This window comes from Hipposideros armiger, unplaced genomic scaffold (genome assembly GCF_001890085.2).
Source record: "Hipposideros armiger isolate ML-2016 unplaced genomic scaffold, ASM189008v1 scaffold_33, whole genome shotgun sequence".
NCBI lineage: Eukaryota > Metazoa > Chordata > Mammalia > Chiroptera > Hipposideridae > Hipposideros > Hipposideros armiger.
Window position 1 is genome coordinate 3,858,626 of NW_017731383.1, and position 20,401 is coordinate 3,879,026.

The following is a 20,401-nucleotide window of genomic DNA, read 5'->3' on the forward strand; positions in this document are numbered from 1 at the left end:
CCGAGTGGCGCAATGGTTAAGAACTGGGGGACGCCAGAGGGCCCCGGTTCGGACCCCACATATGAGGGCCAGTGACACTGTCCTCCACAGCTAAGATGCTGAACAACAGCTCAACCTGGAGCTGGGCTGCCGTGAGTCGCCGGCGACGGCGGATGGGTTGCCATGGGCTACCGTGTGTAGCCAGCAGCCAGCGTGAGCGGCCAGCAGCCGCAGTGAGCGGCCGTCCAGAAGCCGGCGACTGATCTGCCTTGCCCGGGAAGAGCGCAATGATGGTGCCAACTTGGGCCAGTGAAGCAACGTCCTCCACAACGAGACTGAAGAACAAAACGACAGCAAGTTGTCTATTCCTCTTCTCCCAATTCCCCACCGCTGTTCCTATCCCCCCAATTCCCCAATAAAAATCTTAAAAAAAAAAGCCTCATTGCCTCAGTGGCATTTAGAAACAAAGAAATGAGTAACCAGGGAGCAGATATATATATAAATCTCACAGATGAGCCAAAGCCCATCTGGTCTTTCTGCATAATTCTAATAAAACAGGGCTGCCAATTCTCTACCAGTGAAAATCTTAACAAGCCTAAGAATAAATGTAGCTAATTTCCGAACCTGTTCACACATTGTCTGATTGATTTTGTGTCTTTTGGCAAATTTTCCATTGGAGATTATCCTTTAAAATGTTTAAATTATGTTATTAAATACTATATAAAGAAGTGTTCATTTTACTTTTGGGAAGGATAACTCGAACAACCATGATAATTCAGCAGCATGTGTTGTGCAGTCTTCAAAGATAGCATCCATTGTGCACTGAAAGGAAAAAATCGCTTACAAAAAAAGGGAAGTAAACTTTTCAATGTTGATAAATATGGCAATATATAATGCTGCAAAAGTAAGAGAAACTAATAGTTTGTGCAAATACTTTGAAAAATATTGTTTTAATAATATTAAAACTAGCCAAAAGCCAAACCCCATTAAATATCTATTTTAAATAGTCTTGGCTTGAAATACATGCCAATATAGGATGACTGAGCATCAAAAGAGTACAATTCTTTTTATACAGTAGGTACTTAAAGAAAAATGATAATGCTAAATAATAGCCATAATGACAATACCATAAAATGTCCTCTGTGATTTTCTTTGAATTATAGATAAAATGAAGATTAAAAAAAATAATTCTGAATGTGAATTCATTTAGGGGTAGAGAATTTTAAAATGACTTTTAAAAATGATTATTATTTCAAATCCATTTTGGGGCAAAAGATTTTACACTTAAATCCATTTTCACACTGTTGATTTCTATTCTTGCTTTCTTAAAGGACTTAAGACTTGCTTTTCATTTCATCGATGAAATTATTTTGTCCCACCTAGACCAAATTCCCAGACTTTCTCGTTGGTGGGCAGAAGTAATAACATGAAATACTTTGTCTGAAACTAAAAAGAAGGCATCTACCTTCTCCCTATGTAAATCTAACAGAAACCTATATGCTTAAGTAGGAATGTAAAAACCTTACTTTTGAAACCCCCCCAAAAAAACCCAGAAAAGCACAAGTTTTGGAAGTTTCAATATTTTTACTTTTCACATCAGGAGCTTTAATTAATATCATAATTATTAAAAGACTAAACTTTATATGTTTGGGGACCACAACAAATCTACACGGGGAGAATGTTTTGTCCGTTGGCCCCAAGAAGCCTCCCTTCGTTGCTTTTTATAATTGCAGTAAGACATACATAACATAAAATTTACTATTCTAATAATTTTTAAGTGTACAGGGCAACGGCGTTAAGTGCATTCAGTGTTGTCCGACTCTCCAATTCCAACTCACTCTTCATCTTCCTTGTTTTTTTCTCCTTGCTTACCACTAGGGGGCGGCCGTATACAGCGTATCAGCCACCCTCCCTAAGCCACCCGCTGACGCATGCGCGTCTCGCCTGCAAGAATGTGACGGGAGGCGGGGGCAGGACCTAGGGGCGGGGCCGGGGCCGGGGCCGGGCGCGCAGGCGCTGGCGAGGGCATTGTGACGTCAGGCCGGGCGGCGAGGCTGGGAGCAGGCGGTGCTTTGCGGCGCTTCCCTTAGGGTGACGCGCGGACTCTCCTCCCCGCGCCAGCCGGCCCGCCCGCCCGCCGGCCTCGCCGCCGCCGCCTCCCTCAGCGCGCGGAGCACTGGCCAGCAGCCGGGGCGGAGGCCCAGGGGTGACGCGGCGCCTGTTAGAGCGCGGGCGGGCGGGCTTCGGAGCGCCGGGCGGCTAGGGTCCGCAGCCGGTCGGTGCGCGGCGGGCTGGCGGCAGGCGCGGGTCTATATGGCGGCGGCTCTGTCGGGCCTGGCCGTCCGGCTCTCGCGCTCGGCCGCCGCCCGCTCCTATGGGGTCTTCTGCAAGGGGCTGACCCGCACGCTGCTCATCTTCTTCGACCTGGCCTGGCGGCTGCGTATCAACTTCCCCTACCTCTACATCGTGGCTTCCATGATGCTCAACGTCCGCTTGCAGGTGGGTGAGCCGCGCCCGCCCGGCCCCGCTCCCCCGACCCTCCCCGAGTGCGGGTCCGCCCAGCGCGGTCCTGCCCACCTCCTTCAGGACGACGAAGATGCTGTCACGAGCAGCCGAGCTGGATGCCGAGTGTTTGCCAAGCGCCGTGCATTGCTCCTCCAACCCCACGGGAGAAAAACCCGCCGAGGTTATTGTTATCCCCATTCTGCAAACAAGGCCGGGGCGGAGGGGGCGGAGGGGAGCGGCCTGCCTTGGCCAAGGGCCTGCTGCCGGGGCGGGGGTCCGCGGAGAGGCGGGTGGAAGCTGGCACTGGCTGGAAAGGCCCTGGCCCTGAAGAGGAATTGTTGCCCAGAAAAATTACAAATTGGGCTTGGGGTGGGGGTGGGGGGGGTGGCTTTATGGTTGACTTTCTAGTTTCCGAACTTTACCAAGCTTCGGGGGGGAAAAAATCCTTGAAACTTAACATGGATTCATTAATGTTAAGTAATGTTCTGATAGATGTGTCTTATTTATCCTGGCCTGGGTAGAAGTGGGGTGGGGGTGACGGTGGGGGGAAAATGAGGCGGAAGAGGTAGAGCCTCAGAAGGTTCGGAGGACTGAAACAAAACAGATGTGAAACAGTAGCCGCCCAAACACCCCCCCCCCACCTTGGGACTCACCTTTGTTATAAATGACGGACATATCTGCATCTCTTGAATTAGAGATGTCTTTTTCTAATGGAATGGAAAATTGTCAGATTGAGAATAATTCCTTCCAGCTGTGTCATAGATGACCAAGTGCCACGTTCCTCTTGGGTGCCAGTTACCTGTCTTGGAGTGCCTGCTGGGTGCTGGGCACTGTGATGGATGAGGGGCCGGTCCCTGCCCTTTCGGGAGTTTACATTCTCACAGTACTTGTGTTGTTCCCTGGTGTGCAGAATGAGGGGCTCTGAGCAGTAGGAACAGGCAGTGCTGAGACCCACAGGTGGTGTCCTTTTTTCCTTCTAGTTTGTTTGTCTCAGATGGCATTGTCCCTCTGCTTGGACTTTCTGGTTTTGGGTGCCTATTACTGGTGATGGCAGGCCTCATAAAGCTTAAAAGCAGCTGTTGATCAAAATTGTGTGAAGGTGAGATGAGATGAACCTGCCTCTCTATTTCACGGTCCAAACTGAGATACTTTTATGTGAGCAGGAGCTTGTGGCATCCTTAAATGGCACCAGACTGACTAGTGGAGTAGAAAACACGAATATCTTTCCAGCAGGTGGTGTAAATGAGTAAAAGGTGCTGGGTGTGGGGACTTGGGTACCAGAAAGCTGTCCAGCCAATTGCTTTTTGTTGTTTGCCAGATCTAATGATTTCCAAAAGAAATTGGAAATCCTGATTTTTAGATATCAAATTAACACAAATTTAAAAACAAAACAAAACTTCATGGGCAAAATAAAATGTGTCTGTAGGCTATATTTTGACCCCCAAGCTCCCACTTTGGAAACTCTTGTTCTAGAATTACATTAATAACTTGTAGTCATTTATGAAATCACAAGAATGACTGTAAGAGAAAATTTAGTACATCATGTTTGAAAATCAGTTTTGTACTATTAAAAAAAATTACCTTTCTTATATGTCCACTTGTGTTTATGACCACCCGCCTAGTCCAGGCTATCATAATCACTTTCCTGGGTTATTGCAGTAGCCTCCACCTGTTCTCCACCGGGCAGCTAGAGAAACAAAACCCAAAGCTCTCATTGCATACAGAATGCAGTACACACATCCTTACCTTGCGAATCTGAGTCCACCTTCCTAACCTCTCACCCGGCTTGCTCCTTGCTTACTGTTCTTTTTCACAGTTTCCTGTCTATTCCGCATGTGCCAAGCCCCTTCTTGCCTCTGGGCCCTGCACACATGGTTCTTTCCACCTTGATTGCTCTTCCCTGGCTGTTTGAATGCTGGTGCATTCTCCCACCACAGCTCTTACTTCACAGAGAACTTCTGTGATCACCACATGGGTATGATGTTTGACCTGCTCTCTTCATTGCAGGAGTGCCTGAAGGCTTGTTTGTTTCATATGCTATAAGGAATAAAGGGCTCCAAATCCCTCAGTTGTTTGTAGGGCAGTGAGATCATCTCTGGAAAGGTTATTCAAATACTAATTTCATAACAGAATCTGTACTGTAATGACTGAGGGTAGGTGCATCTTGAAGGAGGGAAATTGGATCCGGAATAAGTGATGTGGGCAGTCAGGAGAGCTAGGTGCCCCAATCCCAAAAGCCCAGAATGGATGACTTGGTGGACTTGATGCCAAGTAAATAGTCCATGTACAGCACAGCTTTTAGAGACTGGCGGGGGCGGAATGCTCTGGTAGATCGTGGGCTTTTGTAGTCAGCTCAGGGGTGAGTGGGATGGGGGAACACAGATCGGGTGATCACCAGGTTCCTTGGGGGAGGGCTGTCTAAGGACTACACGAGGATTTTAGGTTTGACCTTGGGCTTGATCAAGTGCAGCAGCTGCCATTTCACGTGCTGAAGGGGACAGGGTGCGAGTGGGGTATCTCTTCTTTAATATTTATATCTGCTACTTTCAACTTCCCTGCAGGTTTAGAGTTTCTGTTCATTTGTGGACAATCACTAACTTACCCGATGTGAGGCTTTAATTATTCTGGCCTCTGATGAGGGCAAGTGCAATAGGAAATAGAATCTGAGTAAAGGGGACGGCCCCGCTCACCACATTCTTTTGACTGAGAACACTGCCCATCCTCTCCATCGCAGGGGTGCTGGAATCTGTTTCGCAAGGACTCCATTTCCCTCATGTTTACCTAGAACCCCCAAATCATGTGTCGGGCAGCAAGACATTCTAAGGAAGTTGATATCTCTTTTATATGAAAGATGATTAAATGAGAAAATAGATACAAAAGAACTTTGTAAACTAGAAAGTGTTATGATTTTAAAATACTCTTTGCAAAAAAGCCTTACTCTAGGGTCATTAGCATCCTACTTATACAGAATTTGAAATACATGGCAATAAAAAAAAATGAGAATCCATGCCAAATACTAAATGTAGTAAAAGCAAGATGAAAAATTGTGCTGAGAACCTATTATAATTAAAAGTTATACGTACACCTTCTCAATTATGTGGCCTGTCGGAAGAGTCAAGTATTTCAGTCCCAGGTCACCCAGATTCTTATAACTATTAAAAGAGAAGGCCTAAAAAAGAACAGTTGGAGAAAAGAAGACATTGTGAAGATTGATGACAGTCGTGAAACTGAGCAGTGTCTTTATTGTCTTCCTGCGCTGCCACACTGCCCTGTGTTGACCAGGCTTGAGACCTGCCTTCGGCCCCTCCCTCTCTGCGGCCCCTCTCATTTGTTTCCAGCTGCTCCTTTATAGTCTTTTTCTGAGTGACTTTCTAAATCCACAGCTCTGTATGTTTCAGTGTTCACCTATCACTTGAAAATGTATTCATTCATTCCAATGAGGTAAAAAGAGCTCAGGAAGGCAGGTAGGGATGGGGCAGCTGGTTGCCTGCTAAATAGAGCAATCAGAGTGGACCTCATTGATTAGATGGCATTTGAGCAAAACCTTGTAGGAAGTGGGGGCTTTAGCTTCAGAGATGTCTGGGTTAGAAGAGTATTTCGCTTTGCACAGAGAAGGCCCTACAGCTGTGCTAGCTTTGTGTGTCCGGGACAACAGGAAGGAGGCTGGTCAGTGAGGGGAAGGTAACAGGAGAGTCAGACTGAGAGGTTTAGGGGCAGCTCACGTGGTGTCTTGTAGGCACCGGAAGAACTTTGGCTTTGATGAAATTATCTTACTTAGGTCTGAAGAACTTCAAAAAGTAGCAAAGACCCCAAAATCCTAGTCCCAGGATCAACTGCAGCTTCAAATGAGTTTTACTCTGTTGCTTGATTTACAGCAGGTTCCCAGAAGAGACTTGGGGAAATGATAGACTATTAAGAAAACGTGAGAAAAGCTTGTAAGCTTTGTAAAAGCTTAATTGGTCACGTCAGAAGCATGAGCTCGGGTAAACCGAGTCTGTTCTGGCTTCTGAGATAATGAACAACTGTATACTTTGTGATGATAAATAGCAAACATAGGAAACATAGACATACTACGGAATCTTTTTTGTCTTTCAAGTGAATGCTTTAATCATGTTTCATAAACTTCTGAAAAATTTTCAACCTATACAAAATTTGAAAGAATAGTACAGTGAACACCTGTATCCTTGACTCAAGTTTTTAAAGCCTTACAAATAACCATATAATGGTTCAAGCAGATAGTGAAGTGTATGAGTTAGATCTATGTGTACTAATGTTCAAAGAGATCCACCATATATAAAGAAAAGTAAGTTTGTAAACCATCTGTGTAGTATTTTCCCATTTAAAAGTTTTGTCATAAATGTGCTTGTCCATACTTGGGCGTGGGGGAGCGTTCCTGGAGCAGTCTTAACGCAGGAGGGAGCAGGTATGCTTCTCAAACCATCTGTGGAGAAAGACCATGTTTTTCACTTCCACAGACTGCAGGACTCATAAACAAACATTTATTTTTCATAGTTCTGGAGACTAAGAAGTCCAAGATCAAGGCGCCAGCATGGTCAGGGTCTCGTGAGGGCCCTGCTGGTTCATAGCCCGCGCCTTCTCACTGTTCTCATATGGGGGAAGGGGCTGGGGGCTCTCTGGGATCTCTTTTATAAGAACACTCATCCCATTCATGAGGGCTCCACTCATGACGTAAGCACCTCCCAGAGGCCTCACCTTCTAATATCATCATCTTCGGAGTTAGGGTTTCAGCATATGAATTTTGGGGGGGAACACAACTATTTAGACCATAGCACCTCCTAATAATAGCTTTGTGAGATCCAATAAAAATGAATCAATTTGCCATGCAAAAGAATGAAGATGTACCCTAACTATATGCCATATATAAAAACTAACTCAAAATGGATCAAAGACCTATACATAAGAGCTAAAACTGTAAAACTCTTAGAAGAAATCATAGGGGAAAATATTGAATTTAGCAGTGTTTTCTTGCCAAAAGCACAAGCAACAAAGAAAATGTAGACAAATTAGATTTTATCAAAATTTAAAACTTGTGTATCAAAGGACACTATCAAGAGAGTAAAAAAGACAACTCACAGAATGGGAGTAAGTATTTGCAAATCATATATCTGATAAGGATTAGTATCCAGAATATATAAAGAACTCTTACAACTAAACAACAAAAACAAACTAATCCAAAAATTAGCAAAGGACTTGAAAAGACATTTCTCCAAAGAAGATATACAAATGACCAGTAAACTCATGAAAAGATGGGCAACGTGGAACATGTTCATGGGCAGCCAGACCACCACCTATGGTGAGGACCTGACAAGTCACCATGAGGACGAGCTCAGACCCAGCTCACCCAGTACCACCGGCCTCATGGCAGCCATGGAATGACCCTCCTCCCGGTCCAGTGGCCACGCCCACTCCCTGTCTCAGCTCTGCAGGGCGCAGATAGCCTCTAGTTTGTTATTATGCGTTGGCTTTGCTATGGTGCACTTCTGCCATACTGACGTTTATTTTTATGTAGTCAACTGTAACAGTGTTTTTTGACTTTTGGGTTTTGTTGTCATTAGAAAGGCCTTCCCAACTCTAAGGATAGATGTAAGGAATTCACCCGTATTTTATTCTGGTGCTATTACCTCATTTTTTATTTTAAAAATGATGTGTTTGGAGCTTATCCTGATGTGAGATAAGGACCCAAACTGACCTTTCTCCAAACAGCTCCGCAGTGAAAAACTTTGTGCGTGTGACACTTTTGTCCTTGTATGTGTGTTCACTGGAAAGCAAGCTTTAAGGAGACAGAGCCTGGTTTGTCTATCTGGTCCGAAAACCAGCCCCTGCCCCAGCCCCTGGCTTTGGTAGGGGCCCAGTGAACACTTGCTGACTGAACTGTAGCCAAGAAATCACAGGAGTAGACTCCCAACTGGAAGGTTATTCACATTTGTAAATGTTACTGCCAGCTTGCCCTCCACTGAGGTTGCATTGTGCTTCCTCCTGCGATGTGGGGGTGCCTCTGGCTGCTCCCCACTCCTCAGCCGCTGCAGCCTGGGCCTCGGCCTCTGTCCACCCCACCCCACCCTGCCCCAAAATGTGCTGCTCTGTGTTTAGGCCGCTTCCATATTGCCATCCAGCGGTCACTTGTGTGTCCCCTGCTTTCAGCAGCGTCCTGTCATTTGTTCCCTAAAGTGCCCTTGATGAGGATAATGATAAAAGTTGCTGTTACTTAGCTGTCCACGGGATGCTGGTCAGAAAAGCTGCTAGGCCCTTTCATACTTTGAGTCCTCACAACATCCTGAGAAGAGGATTGATTGCCTGAGGTCCCCACCTGGGACAGGGCATCGCCCGGCCCTCAGTACCTTTGTGTCCAGGTGACGGAAGGAGGCCTCAGGGTGGTGGCTCCCGGGAGCTGCACAGCTGGTTTTTTAAGGACAGGTGTGATTTGGATGCGCTGGGTGATTAGTGACAGGAACTCGGGACTGTTGGTCTGTTTCCTGTGGTTATGACTCAGCTTACTGTGGAGAGGACTGAGTCCTTCCTATTGTTGGTTCTCTAGGCTGGGTAGCAATTTGCTTCGGCCCGGTCCTGGGTCCCATCACCAGCACAGCAGTGTGAAGGTGTACTAATGTCCACAGCTCAAAGCGGGGGAGCCAGGATGGCCGTGGAGTGTGCCTGTGAGCCATTGTATGGCAGGACCTTGCTCCAAGCCATTGTCATTGCGACATTGTGTAGCCGTGTCTCTTCCCAGTCCCCTTGGGAGTAGCGTTGCCAGCTGGCTTTCAGAAGCATCGAGGCCAGGATATTTTTAGTTTACAGAGCGGTGGTATCCAGACCATCAGGTCCCTGAGGCCATTAATAGCTCAGGTTAGGGAAGGTGAGGTGACAGCAGTCCAAGAGGGCAGCAGCTGCCGAAGTGGGTCAGGCCCATTGTCACACAGCAGGTCAGCTGCCTCTGGCAGGCAGGGATTTGTGTGGAAGGTGACTCCTCATGTCTGTACCAGGATCTTGGGCACACCCAGACAACCTCGTTCTCCGCGCACATCTGGCCTCTATGCTCCTGGTTTCAACCTTTGCCATCTTTTGGGGGGGGGGCGGGGAGGTGAGGGACTGCAGTACTGCACTTTATTTTGCCTGAATCATACTGTCTTGAACTTCAAAATAGACTCCTTCCTTTATTCTAGTGCTGTCAGTTTTAGTGGATAAGTTTGTTTGCCATAATTTATGCTGCTGATTATTTTGTAGACTTAACACGGGTGGGAGATGATTACATAGCTGGGGCCAAGGAGAGTTAATTATGTAATTATGTATACTTCATTTTGTATTGTACAATATAATGTGCCAATATATATGTAGTGTAGTGAGAATAAACTACAAAAAATATTTCACAAATGGGTTACATGTTTAGAAATTATATGAAATTTATGTCTGACTCTCAAAATATCAGTAATGTGTGTACCAGTCTAATTAACCAGAAGAGCTGGCTAGTTGAGGGCTCAGACAAAATGTTTTCACTGACCTGCTACAGTATTTTTGTTCAGACAATTAAATGCACGGTTTACAACGGAATTTACTAAAAAACTGGAAGCTCTTCAGCAAATAGTTTATTCCATCATTACATACATGATTACTTTACTGAGCCCATTAATGGTGCCTTATTTAAGATATTTTAATACAATTTTGGGAATACTTCAGCTTTCTGAACAGTACCAAGTCCTTGTACAAGGACATAACAAAAGTGGTTAGCAACTAATTTTCTTAAGACTTGGCCCATATTAAATGACCTGTTTTTCTTAAGTTTTTTTTTTAAACCTATTTTAGTATGTATTAAAAATGTATTTGGGAATACTTCCATTTCAGGAAAATGTTCATTCTTAGTACCTTTCAAATCAATAAAATAAATGTAAGGTTTGAAATAATATGGTTTGGAGAGTTAATTTGAGAGAACTGTCAAGAGAAGTTAATTATATTTGACTTGGTGAACTTTGAAAGTATTGTTTTGGATTTTAGCCGAAATTCACACTTAGAAGAATTGCACCTCTTAAAAGTTCTCATCACAAGAAAAAAATAATCGTGACTATGCGTGATGATGGATGTTGACTTGTGATCATTTTGCAATGTATACAGATGCTGAATACGTACGTACACCTGAAACTAATATGCTGTGTCATTTATATCTCAGTTAAAAAATGACACCTTACATTTGTATATTGGTTTACACTGGTCAAATATATTTTTATCAGTTGTTATATAGAGTATTCGTCACACTTCTGTCAATAAAAAGTTTTGAGCATGCCCCACAGATACATACTTATTTATAAAGTGTATATTTTGCTCTACCAAAACGCGGTATATTTTATGAAACAGAAAAAGTTAAAAGGGGGATGAGATAGAAATGAACCTGGCTGAGCTGTCCTGATACTCTCCCGTGCTCCTTGAGGTGGGGTCACCCCATGTAATGACTGCTGGACAGAAGGTTGTGAGTAGTTTTTCAGCATTTACCTGTAACCACGTTGTTTGTGCAAGAAACACTTCTAATCCCTTTTTTTTTTTTTTAAGATTTTATTGGGGAATTGGAGGAGGGAACAGTGTTGGGGAATCGGGGAAGGGGAACAGACAAGTTGCTGTCCTTTTTTTTTTAAAGATTTTTTTATTGGGGAATTGGGGAGATGGGAACAGCGCTGGGGAATTGGGGGAAGGGAAACAGACAAGCTGCTGTCCTCCTGCTCCTCAGTCTAGTTGTGGAGGACGCTGCCTCACTGGCCCAAGCTGGCACCATCACAGCGCCCTTCCCGGGCGAGGCAGATCAGTCACCTGCATCTGGACGGCCGCTCACTGTGGCTGCTGGCCGCTCACGCTGGCTGCCAGCTACACACGGTAGCCCATGGCAACCCAGTGCCACAGGGGCTGCAGCCTATGCCGTCACTGGCGACTCAGGGCAGCCCAGCTCCAGGTCGAGCTGTTGTTCAGCACCTTAGCTGTAGAGGGCAGTGTCACTAGCCCTCATATGTGAGATCCAAACCGGGGCCCTCTGGCGTCCCAAACCAGCTCCCAACCATCGCGCCACTCGGCCGGCCCCAAGTTGCTGTCCTTTTGTTCCTCAGTCTAGTTGTGGAGGACGTCGCTGCACTGGCCCATGTTGGTATTATGATCATTGTACTCTTCCCGGGTGAGGCAGATCGGTCGCCAGCCATTGGATGGCTGCTCACAGTGGCTCACGGCAGCTCACGCCGGCTGCCGGCTGCCGGCCACTCAGGGTAGCTCACGACAGCCCAGCAGCCTACACCATCACCGGCGACTCACGGCAGCCCAGCTCCAGGTCGAGCTGTTGTTCATCATCTTAGCTGTAGAGGGCGCAGTGTCACTGGCCCTCATGTGGGATCTGAACCGGGGCCCTGCTGCTCAGAGCTGGTGTCCCAAGCCAACTCTTAACTAATGCGCCGCTCAGCCGGCCCTAACCCCCTCTTTTTGAAGCGCTCTTCGTAGTCGGCGTCTACGACACTGATTCTTTCTCCCTGGTGGTTGGTAGCCGTTTGTCCATCTGGTCTTTAGGTCTCAGAGATCCTGGCCTTCTGCACCTGACTGTGTATGTCTTCTCTCTCTGCGTGTTATACCGGGGCTGCCATTGCATCTACCTCCCAAAGCTGGCGACTCCTGAATGGAGGCCTCCAGCTCTGACTCTTCTTGAGTTCGGTGTGTCCTGATGAACTCCTCCCCATTTTCAGACACCTTCATTACCCGGAATTGAAAGTCAGAAGAAACCGATGGGCCATATCACCCTCTTCTACATCTAGTCAGTCACCATCTTTAAAAAAACTCTCTCCTCTTTGCCTAATGCCCTCTTTCCTGCACGATTGGCGTAGCCTCCTAATAGGCCTAATGTGCTTTTCTTCCAGTCTGGCCAGCGCACTGCAGCCCGCGTAATTAATTGAAAATGCAAACCTAGCAACATCTCCTGGCTGGAAATTCCTCGGTGTCTCTCCATCACCTGCCAACTGAAGCCCAAGCTCCTGGTGCTGGTGGCCATGCCTCCTTGTTGTCCTCTGGTTGGCTCCCATCCTCAGCTCCAGCCCCCAATAAGACTTACTTGCTTTGTTTTCTTTGTGGTGTACTCTTTACATTTCTGAAAAATTTAACACACTTACGCAGTCATACCTAGCTCCACAAGATGAGTTAAGAGAAAGCAGCTTCTGGCCTCATCTCTCCATCCCACAGCCAGCCGCTTTCAGCCGCAGCTGCTTCTTTCAGCGCTGACTTCTCTCTGAATTGCGTGATTGTGTTCTTGCTTCTTGACACTTTGCTTGTAGGCTTTGTCCTTGTCTTACTGTGGGAGATGACATAGCTGCAGCTCTCTCCACCCGGCGTCCACCTCACACACTTCCTCCCTCCTTTCCCGTAGTTATTGCATTTGGGTTAGGTGTCTGCTCCTTAGCCTACTAGCCTCTTAGAAAAATTACTGAATATGATTTATACATCTCTTTACTTTTCATCTATTAAGGTTCTGGGGTTGTGGTTATTTTTTAAAGGAATACGTGTCAAAATTTTTCTTAACTTGTCAATTAATGAGGGAACTAGTAAGATGTTATAATCATTTTAAAGGAGAATTTAGGCAAAACACACATGTATTCAGGGATGCTAAAGTGAATTTACAAATAGACGTAAAACTGGTCAATATCCACAGACCAATAATCAGTTGCATCCCTCCAGACAAAATTGATTTTCATTTCTTTGGAAAAGAAATCATTTGCTTCCCTCTTTAAGTTTCCTACAACTTAGGGAGTTGTAAAGCAGCTGGAAGACAAGGCGCGGGACCCCGTGAAAGTAGATGAGCCAAAGGGTGCACTAGACAGCACACCCAGTAATCTTGTCTGGCATCTTCCCCTCTGGGGAATCATAACGTCAAAGCAAGGTTACTCCTGGTCACACAGAAAAAGGCTCTTCTTTTAGGTTTAGTGAGGGCAGCGACTTAACCGATAGGCCACCTGGAGTTTGCTCTCGGACAGCTGCTGGGGTCACACATCAGCCTCTGTCCGGAAGTTTTCATGCGAACCCTCAGATTGGGTTTATAAAAGCCTCTAGTATTTGATAATCTGAGAGTGGGGAAGCAAGCCCGAGAAGCTTTCTGCACCATGTTTTTACTCGCAGGGCCTACAAGTTCAGATGGAGTCTTCTCTTTTCCAGGCTCCAGAATTTGCTGCGGCTCCTGACCTGCCAGCGCGTGATCCCCCTTCACCTTGGGGCTGGGGTCTTGTACGACAGAACCCCTTCAGGCTGGCTTTCCTGGGAGGGCTTTGTAGACACTGGATCCATAAGTCAAGTCAGGCCTTGGTTGCATCATCGACTCATCCAATTATATCTTGGTTAAAGAGAGGACAGATTTTTATTGAACCTATGCAAATAACGATATTGCTGTGAAAAGTACAAAGCCTAAGAATGTATGTTTCTTATTTTTAAGTATTTTTAGGCATCTGCATTAATAAAGTACCATTCTTTTTGTTGTGACCTCTAATTGGTAGGTTGCCATCCTGTTTTTTGTCCAAATGTAGTGCTCCTTGGTACGAGAGACTGAAAGAGACCTTCACCCTCTGGTGTGTGTAGCTTCCCTCAGACTCTTCTTCATTATAGCGCTTTAATTCCGTTATCTTTTCTAGGTTCATATTGAGATCCATTGAAGACCTTCTGCCAACTGACAAAGGCGTGTCCTGAGGCCCAGTGCGTCAGAGAACACAGCATGAGGGACGGAAGAGGGACACCCCGCACCTGCCTCGCCAAAGGGAAAGGAGAGGGCGACCACTCGGACAAACTGCTGTGCAGACTTAACAGAGCACAGAAGGAGAGCCCTCGCCCGTCAGGTGCATCTTGCCGGGTGAAGAAGCCTGTGGTTGATGAAAGTGGAAATGCACAAAACCAGACGGTATCATTGGAAATGAAAAATGATCTGAGGGAGGTCAGCCTGTTGCTTCACGCTGGTGACAAAGCGTTTCCATATTTGAAAGAATCAGTCAGAAGAAATTCCACCTCCACAGCGGCTCGGAGCCAGACCGTGGATCTGTTCTTTGCTCCTATAGAAGAACGTTTTGCTGAGGTTTCCTGTGGTATCCAGGAAACCCTGCGGAGGGCCTGGCTGGCAGGAGGGCCCGGGGCCACTGACAGCCACAGAGGACAGTGCTGCGAAGGAGAGCCTCGGGGGTCAGGGCCACGATGCCGTCAGAAACAGTCAGAAATGGGAATCGCTGAGGATGAACCACCAAGTGCTTTTCTTGAGGGGCAAGGCTCTGAGTTGGAACCCGATTGCCTGCATTCGGTCCTGGGTACACTGCTGCACCTGTGTCCTGAAGCTTCTCCAAGTGACGAGGCAGAATGTGTGTCCCCTGGCCATTCAGAGCCCATGCTTTCAGAGCAAACAGAATACAAGAAAGTGCTACCAGGTGTCAAAAGTACCTCAAACCATCTGCGGAGAACACTGCGGTCACTGGCTCTACAAGCTTTTGAAGTAGCAAAGCCTATATGCCATAGTTAAGGTACAAGCTGAACAGTAAAAGTAGTGAGATTAATTTTCAATTGTCTTAGAATGACTTCTTTCCATTAAGTCTGGATGCAAACAGTGCAGCTGTGTGTGAAGTTCCCGCTTTAGTTTGCATGACCAGACAAACTAGTGGAATTTAAACTCATGGGAGGCTGGTTGGTGCAGGAGGAAATCTGGAGGCACGTTTTCAATTGTGCTGGAAAGACATTCAGGATTGGGAAACCACTTCAAGAGAACATTATATCCTGTGTAAATACCAGATTAGAACCGAAAGTCCTCGATGCACCAACACCCATGTGAAAGGGCTGCTGTCCCGGGTCCTGTCCGCAGGGGTCCTGTCCACAGGTTGTCTGCTCATCTCACGGAAGTGGGTATTTGTAAAAGCCCCTCTCTACTCCTCCAAGCCTTGCTGAGTTGATGCTGAGCTGTTACCATTTCTGCATTTTGTAGAATGATTTTGGTTTGCATCAAAATTGTATTCCTTTTCTCACATCCCTTTCCTTCCCCTTGAAACGCAATGTTGATGGAGGCCCTATGGTGAGAGTTGCAATATTAAACCCATTTGTAGAATAAACCTTTCTCAAACAAGGGATCCTAGCAGTGTTACTTGAAATAGTGCAGGTGAGAGTGCTGTAGCTCAGAGAGGCCAATCAAGTTTTTCCCTGATAGAAGGTACCCAGTTTCTGGGAGTTGAGGTAGCTCTTACACTGAGATTTTTCTGAGACAACTCCTTTGGTTGTTTGTTGATAACTTTGCATAAAGGTCACTTAAGAGAGTAAGTTTTTAAGGAGTCCCAAAGTAAGACAACCATTTTCGGGATTATGGATTGCCTATATCAGTTTATATCGTGTGCTAAATTCCTATGCTGTGTGCTATTTTAGTGTTTCAGGAAAATGAAAAATAAAATTTGTTCTTTGCCATAATAAATGTCTTCTCTGTGTTGTAGTGTTGGTTCCTCTTGACTTTTTATTTATGCAGCCTTCCTAATGCTTAGAGGTCTTTGAGCTCCAGTCAAAGTAGGTTGCTGACTTAGGACACGGGAAGCAGGAGCTTGAAAAACAAAATGTAAAGCTAGGTCGGAACTTAACTCTCACTGTCCTCCTGGGGTGTAACGAAATAGTGTACTATGGTCCTTTGGGGTGGAGCTCAGAGAGTCCCAAAGTAGGTGTCCTTGTGAAAGAAACCATTGCCAGCCCCTGCTAAAAGGACACTGTCTTGATTGAGCAATTAAAGCTCTGGTTAGTGATACTCCATCTGGGGTCACTGATGGATTGTGAAATGAGATGAGGACACTTTCCAGTGTTTCAAAGCGGGAACTGTTTTCTGGTCAATCTTTCTTCCCCCGCTCCCCTTTTTATTGTTTTAAACTAAGTCTGTTTCTTTGCAATCGAAATTTCCATGACCCATGAAATGTTTTGCCTCCTTTGTTTTATAAATTACAAGTACGTATATAAATTTTCAACCAATTGCAAAGAAAAGAGATGGAATTCCTACTTGTCATCAAATGCTAAATTAATAAATTTGAAAATTTTTTCGTGTGGTTGTATTAGAATAAGGTGTGCTTTTTTAAAAGCAGCTTTGGGGAAAAATTCATGATAACTTTTTTCTTCACAGTAGTTTCTTAGTACACATGTACTTTCTGAAATTTTCCCCTTTGATGCTGAGTTGCATCCACTTCCTGTCTGTAGATGGCCTCTCCTCTGGAATGTTGTAGGGTGGAGAGGTGATGATAAATGTACTACGTAAAGTTTCATGACTTTGCAAAATGAGGCCTTCTGTAAAAATTTTTATTTTTGAGGTAATTAATACAGAAATAAGAGATTTTGGCTAAATTAACTTTCTATGGTTGAATTATAAAAGGAAACACTCATTTGAAATATTTTAGGATGTATCATTTTGGCAGTGAAAACTAAGGGAAACTTGTTTTAAAAGTTTTTAACTTTATATGCGTTTTCTTCTTTTGCCTTTATGGATTCTGCTCTTAAGGACTGAATAGCATAATCATTTTATATTTAGAAACAAAATCTTGGGCTTGGTTATTCACATTTGGAAATCATAACTTTTTTTTTTTTGGCATTGGAATGAGTGTTGCGGTCTTGAAGCAATTATGAAGTTGCAAGCTTCCAGAGAATAAAAAATTAAGAAACTTGCATTTAAGTAGATCATTCTTATATGATTATTGATTTTATAAATAAGAATCAAGATGTATTTTGGAGCTTGGTGTAAATCCCTATGTATTCTAAAATTTGTGTAGTCTTATTTACTATATAATTGATCCTTGAACAACATGGGGGTTAGGGTTGCACCCCCTGTGTAGTCGAAAATCCACATATAACTTGACTCCCCCAAAACTTGACTATAATTGCTGATATTGTGGGGTATTTGTTCCAGGGCCCCCACCCCCCGCAGATGCTCAAGCCCCTTATATAAAATAACAGAATAGCACATCAGTCAGCCCTCCGCATCCACAGGTTCCCAACCTGGGCTCGAAAATCCTGTTTTCTATCTGCTGTTGGTTGAATCTATGGATGGGAAGCCCAGGGATACAGAGGGCCAACTATACTTTTTGAAAAAAATTCCACGTATGGGTGGGCCCGCACAGTTTAAACCGGTGTTGTTTAAGGGTCAGCTGCACCATAATTTCACAAAGAAGAAGAGATGTGCTATCGAGTTTATCAAAACAATAGATCAATTCAAAGGTCATGTTTAATTTGCACTGAAAACTTTTCAATGAGTTGTATATTTGCAAGACTGAAATTTAACTAGAAAAATTGTTTGCAAAGGGGCTTGCAGTTTAGGAAAGGTGATCTTGACAAGATAAACTTCTTTTTCCTGAAGGAAATGATCTTGCTTTATTCTGAAATATCTAGATGTTTATCAAAAGCATTTGGCCTGTTGGCTCTCTGAGCAGCCCCATGGCAGTTGGCAAGAACAAGCGCCTTATGAAAGGTGGCAAGAAGGGAGCCAAGAAGAAAGTGGTTGACCCATTTTCTGAGAAAGATTGGTATGATGTGAAAGTCCAGCTATGTTCAGAATAAGAAATATTGGGAAAAGCCTAGTCACTAGAGCTCAAGGAACCAAAGTCACAGCTGATGGTCTCAAGTGTTTCTGAAGTGAACCTAGCTGATCAGCAGAATGATGAAGTTGCATTTAGAAAACTGAAGCAAATGACTGAGGATGTCCAGGGCAAAAACTGCCTAACTTCCATGGCATGGACCTTACCTGTGACAAAATGTGCTCCATGGTCAAAGAATGGCAGACCGTGATTGAAGCTCACATTGATGTCAAGACTACCGATGGTTATTTGCTTCGTCTGTTCCGTGTTGGTTTTACTAAAATGCACAACAATCAGATTCGAAAGACCTCTTATGCTTAGCATCAGCAAGTCCGCCAAATCCGGAAGAAGATGACGGAGATCATGACCCGAGAGGTGCAGAGAAATGAAAGAAGTGGTCAATACATTGATTCCAGATAGCCTTGCACAGGCATGGAAAAGCCTTGCCAGGCTGTTTATCCGTTCCATGATGCCTTTGTTAGAAAAGTCAAAATGCTGAAGAAGCCCAGGTTTGAACTGGGAAAGCTCCTGGAGCTTCATGGTGAAGGTAGCAGCTCTGGGAAAGCTCCTGGGGATGAGACGGGGGCTCACGTTGAACAAGCTGATGGGTATGAGCGCCCCCGGTCCAAGGTTCCTTAAAATTCAGACGTTTCATGGTGACAAGTATAAAATCCTATTGGGGGGAGGAAATGTTTGGGTTGAGTTGGGAGGGTGTGGGGCAGCCCCGCTGTGCCAGATGTGCACCCCATCTGCATTGCGCGACAGGTGGTCTGAGGAGTCCTGGAGCGCTGTGCTTTCTTCTAAACGGGTAAGTTATTCAGGCGCGCAGGAACAGGCAATTCTGCTCTGCTTGTATTTTGAGTAGCTCTTTACAGTTAATTTTTAAAGATTTTTTGGTACATAAGTATTAAGGACTTTTTCTAGGGTAGCTGCGCCTCACCACTGTTATTAACTGGAATTCTCCAATGAACTGCTTAATGATTTTAGTTTTTTTAGGGCAGTGGATTTAACCTATTTTTCCTTCCCCTGTTTGCCTACTAAGAGTTCTGTTTCCGTTATCAGAAAATGAATGAGTAATTGGGAAATTGGGAAATAGGCTCTATTTTCTAAGTCTTGAAGCTTATCTTCTATTATCCTTAAGTTTACAAGCATTTAGCACTGCTGCTCATTTAAGACTTGGTGAAAGGAGCATGTCTCTAGGTTCCTTTGACTTAAGTTGCTATGTTAGGATTCTCCAGATAGAACCAGTCGGTGTATACACATATACACATAGATCTGACGAGATGTGTTACAGGAATTGGCTCACATGATCACGGAGGCTGAGAAATCCCACCGTCTGCCTGCCATCAGCAAACTGGACAACCAGGAAAGTTGGTACAATTTGGTCTGAGGACCAGGAGTGCCAGTGTCCAAGGACGGGAAGATGGGCCTCCCAGATCAAGCAAAGAGTGAGCAAATTCGCCCATTCTCCGCCTTTTTGTACCATCAGACCCGCAAAGGATTGGATGATGTCTACCAGCATTGGTGAGGGCAATCTGTATTCAAAGGACTGATTCAAATGCTTATCTCTTCCGGAAACATACATTCACACCTAGAAATTGTGTTTTACCAGCTATCTGGGCATCCCTTAGCCCAGTCATGTTGATATAAAATTAACTATCCCAGTTGCATAGCTGCCTCTTCTCAGCTGAGTCCTCACATGCCTTGGAAAGTCTAGTTCTTTGTCGGACGTGCAAAGGGATATCATACCTAGGACATAGCACTGTTTCTTGTCACTACCACTCCCCTTTCCCAAGACTTGACAAGGACCCACACCTGTTCAGAAAATCCTATTGTAGGAGGGTGATCTGAGAAAAGAGGGGAGCTGGTGTATTTTCAATGCAGGTACTTTGTTCTGTATGTGTCAATTCCAAACATACACGTCTGAGTTCACTTAGAAATTGAGACTGCAGCTGTGAGGAAGACTCACTTATTTTCCAGCCTGTGGTGCTTTCGGGAGAGTAGATTGAGCAGTCTGCCCCCTGCATCCCGGTGAGTGGCAGGCAGGGTTCATTGTCAAATTAACATTCACGTTTCCTACTCCACCATGTAAAATCAAGGTTTGGCAACATGTGACTTTAAAAACGTTTAAACATTTGGAGTTTCTGTTAAAATCAGCGTCTCCTTTTTTCCTGTATTAGGGATTCTCTAACAAGAATGTCTTAACCAGATGCCTCCCTTCGGTTTGGTGTCAATACTGTGCACAGATGCTCCCTGACTGAGGACGGTTTGACTTATGATCTTTCGACTCTACAATGGTGAGAGAAAGCCATACACATTCAGTAGAAACTGTACTTCAA

General features: G+C 44.9%; 2 protein-coding genes and 1 pseudogene across 2 annotated transcripts; all 3 read left to right on the forward strand.

Annotated features, from left to right (window-relative positions):
• Positions 1-2,009: 2,009 nt before the first annotated feature.
• SMIM10L3 (small integral membrane protein 10 like 3) lies at positions 2,010-14,221 on the forward strand. The gene is made up of 2 exons (XM_019637404.1): positions 2,010-2,478; positions 14,133-14,221. The coding sequence occupies exons 1-2, from the start codon at positions 2,293-2,295 to the stop codon at positions 14,151-14,153; spliced, it is 207 nt and encodes a 68-aa protein (XP_019492949.1). The 5' UTR covers positions 2,010-2,292; the 3' UTR covers positions 14,154-14,221.
• FAM220A (family with sequence similarity 220 member A) lies at positions 14,191-15,952 on the forward strand. Its single transcript, XM_019637403.1, has one exon. It carries the CDS (start codon positions 14,213-14,215, stop codon positions 14,999-15,001), a length of 789 nt encoding a protein of 262 aa, XP_019492948.1. The 5' UTR covers positions 14,191-14,212; the 3' UTR covers positions 15,002-15,952.
• A 1,970-nt stretch (positions 15,953-17,922) lies between these two features.
• LOC109380151 (40S ribosomal protein S3a-like) lies at positions 17,923-19,590 on the forward strand (annotated as a pseudogene).
• Positions 19,591-20,401: the final 811 nt, after the last annotated feature.

Coding starts and splice junctions, on each gene's coding strand:
- FAM220A (XM_019637403.1), top strand. CDS start 14,213: ATGAGGGACGGAAGAGGGACACCCCGCACCTGCCTCGCCAAAGGGAAA.
- SMIM10L3 (XM_019637404.1), top strand. CDS start 2,293: ATGGCGGCGGCTCTGTCGGGCCTGGCCGTCCGGCTCTCGCGCTCGGCC. Junction 2,479..14,132: donor TGCTCAACGTCCGCTTGCAG/GTGGGTGAGCCG, acceptor TATCTTTTCTAG/GTTCATATTGAGATCCATTG.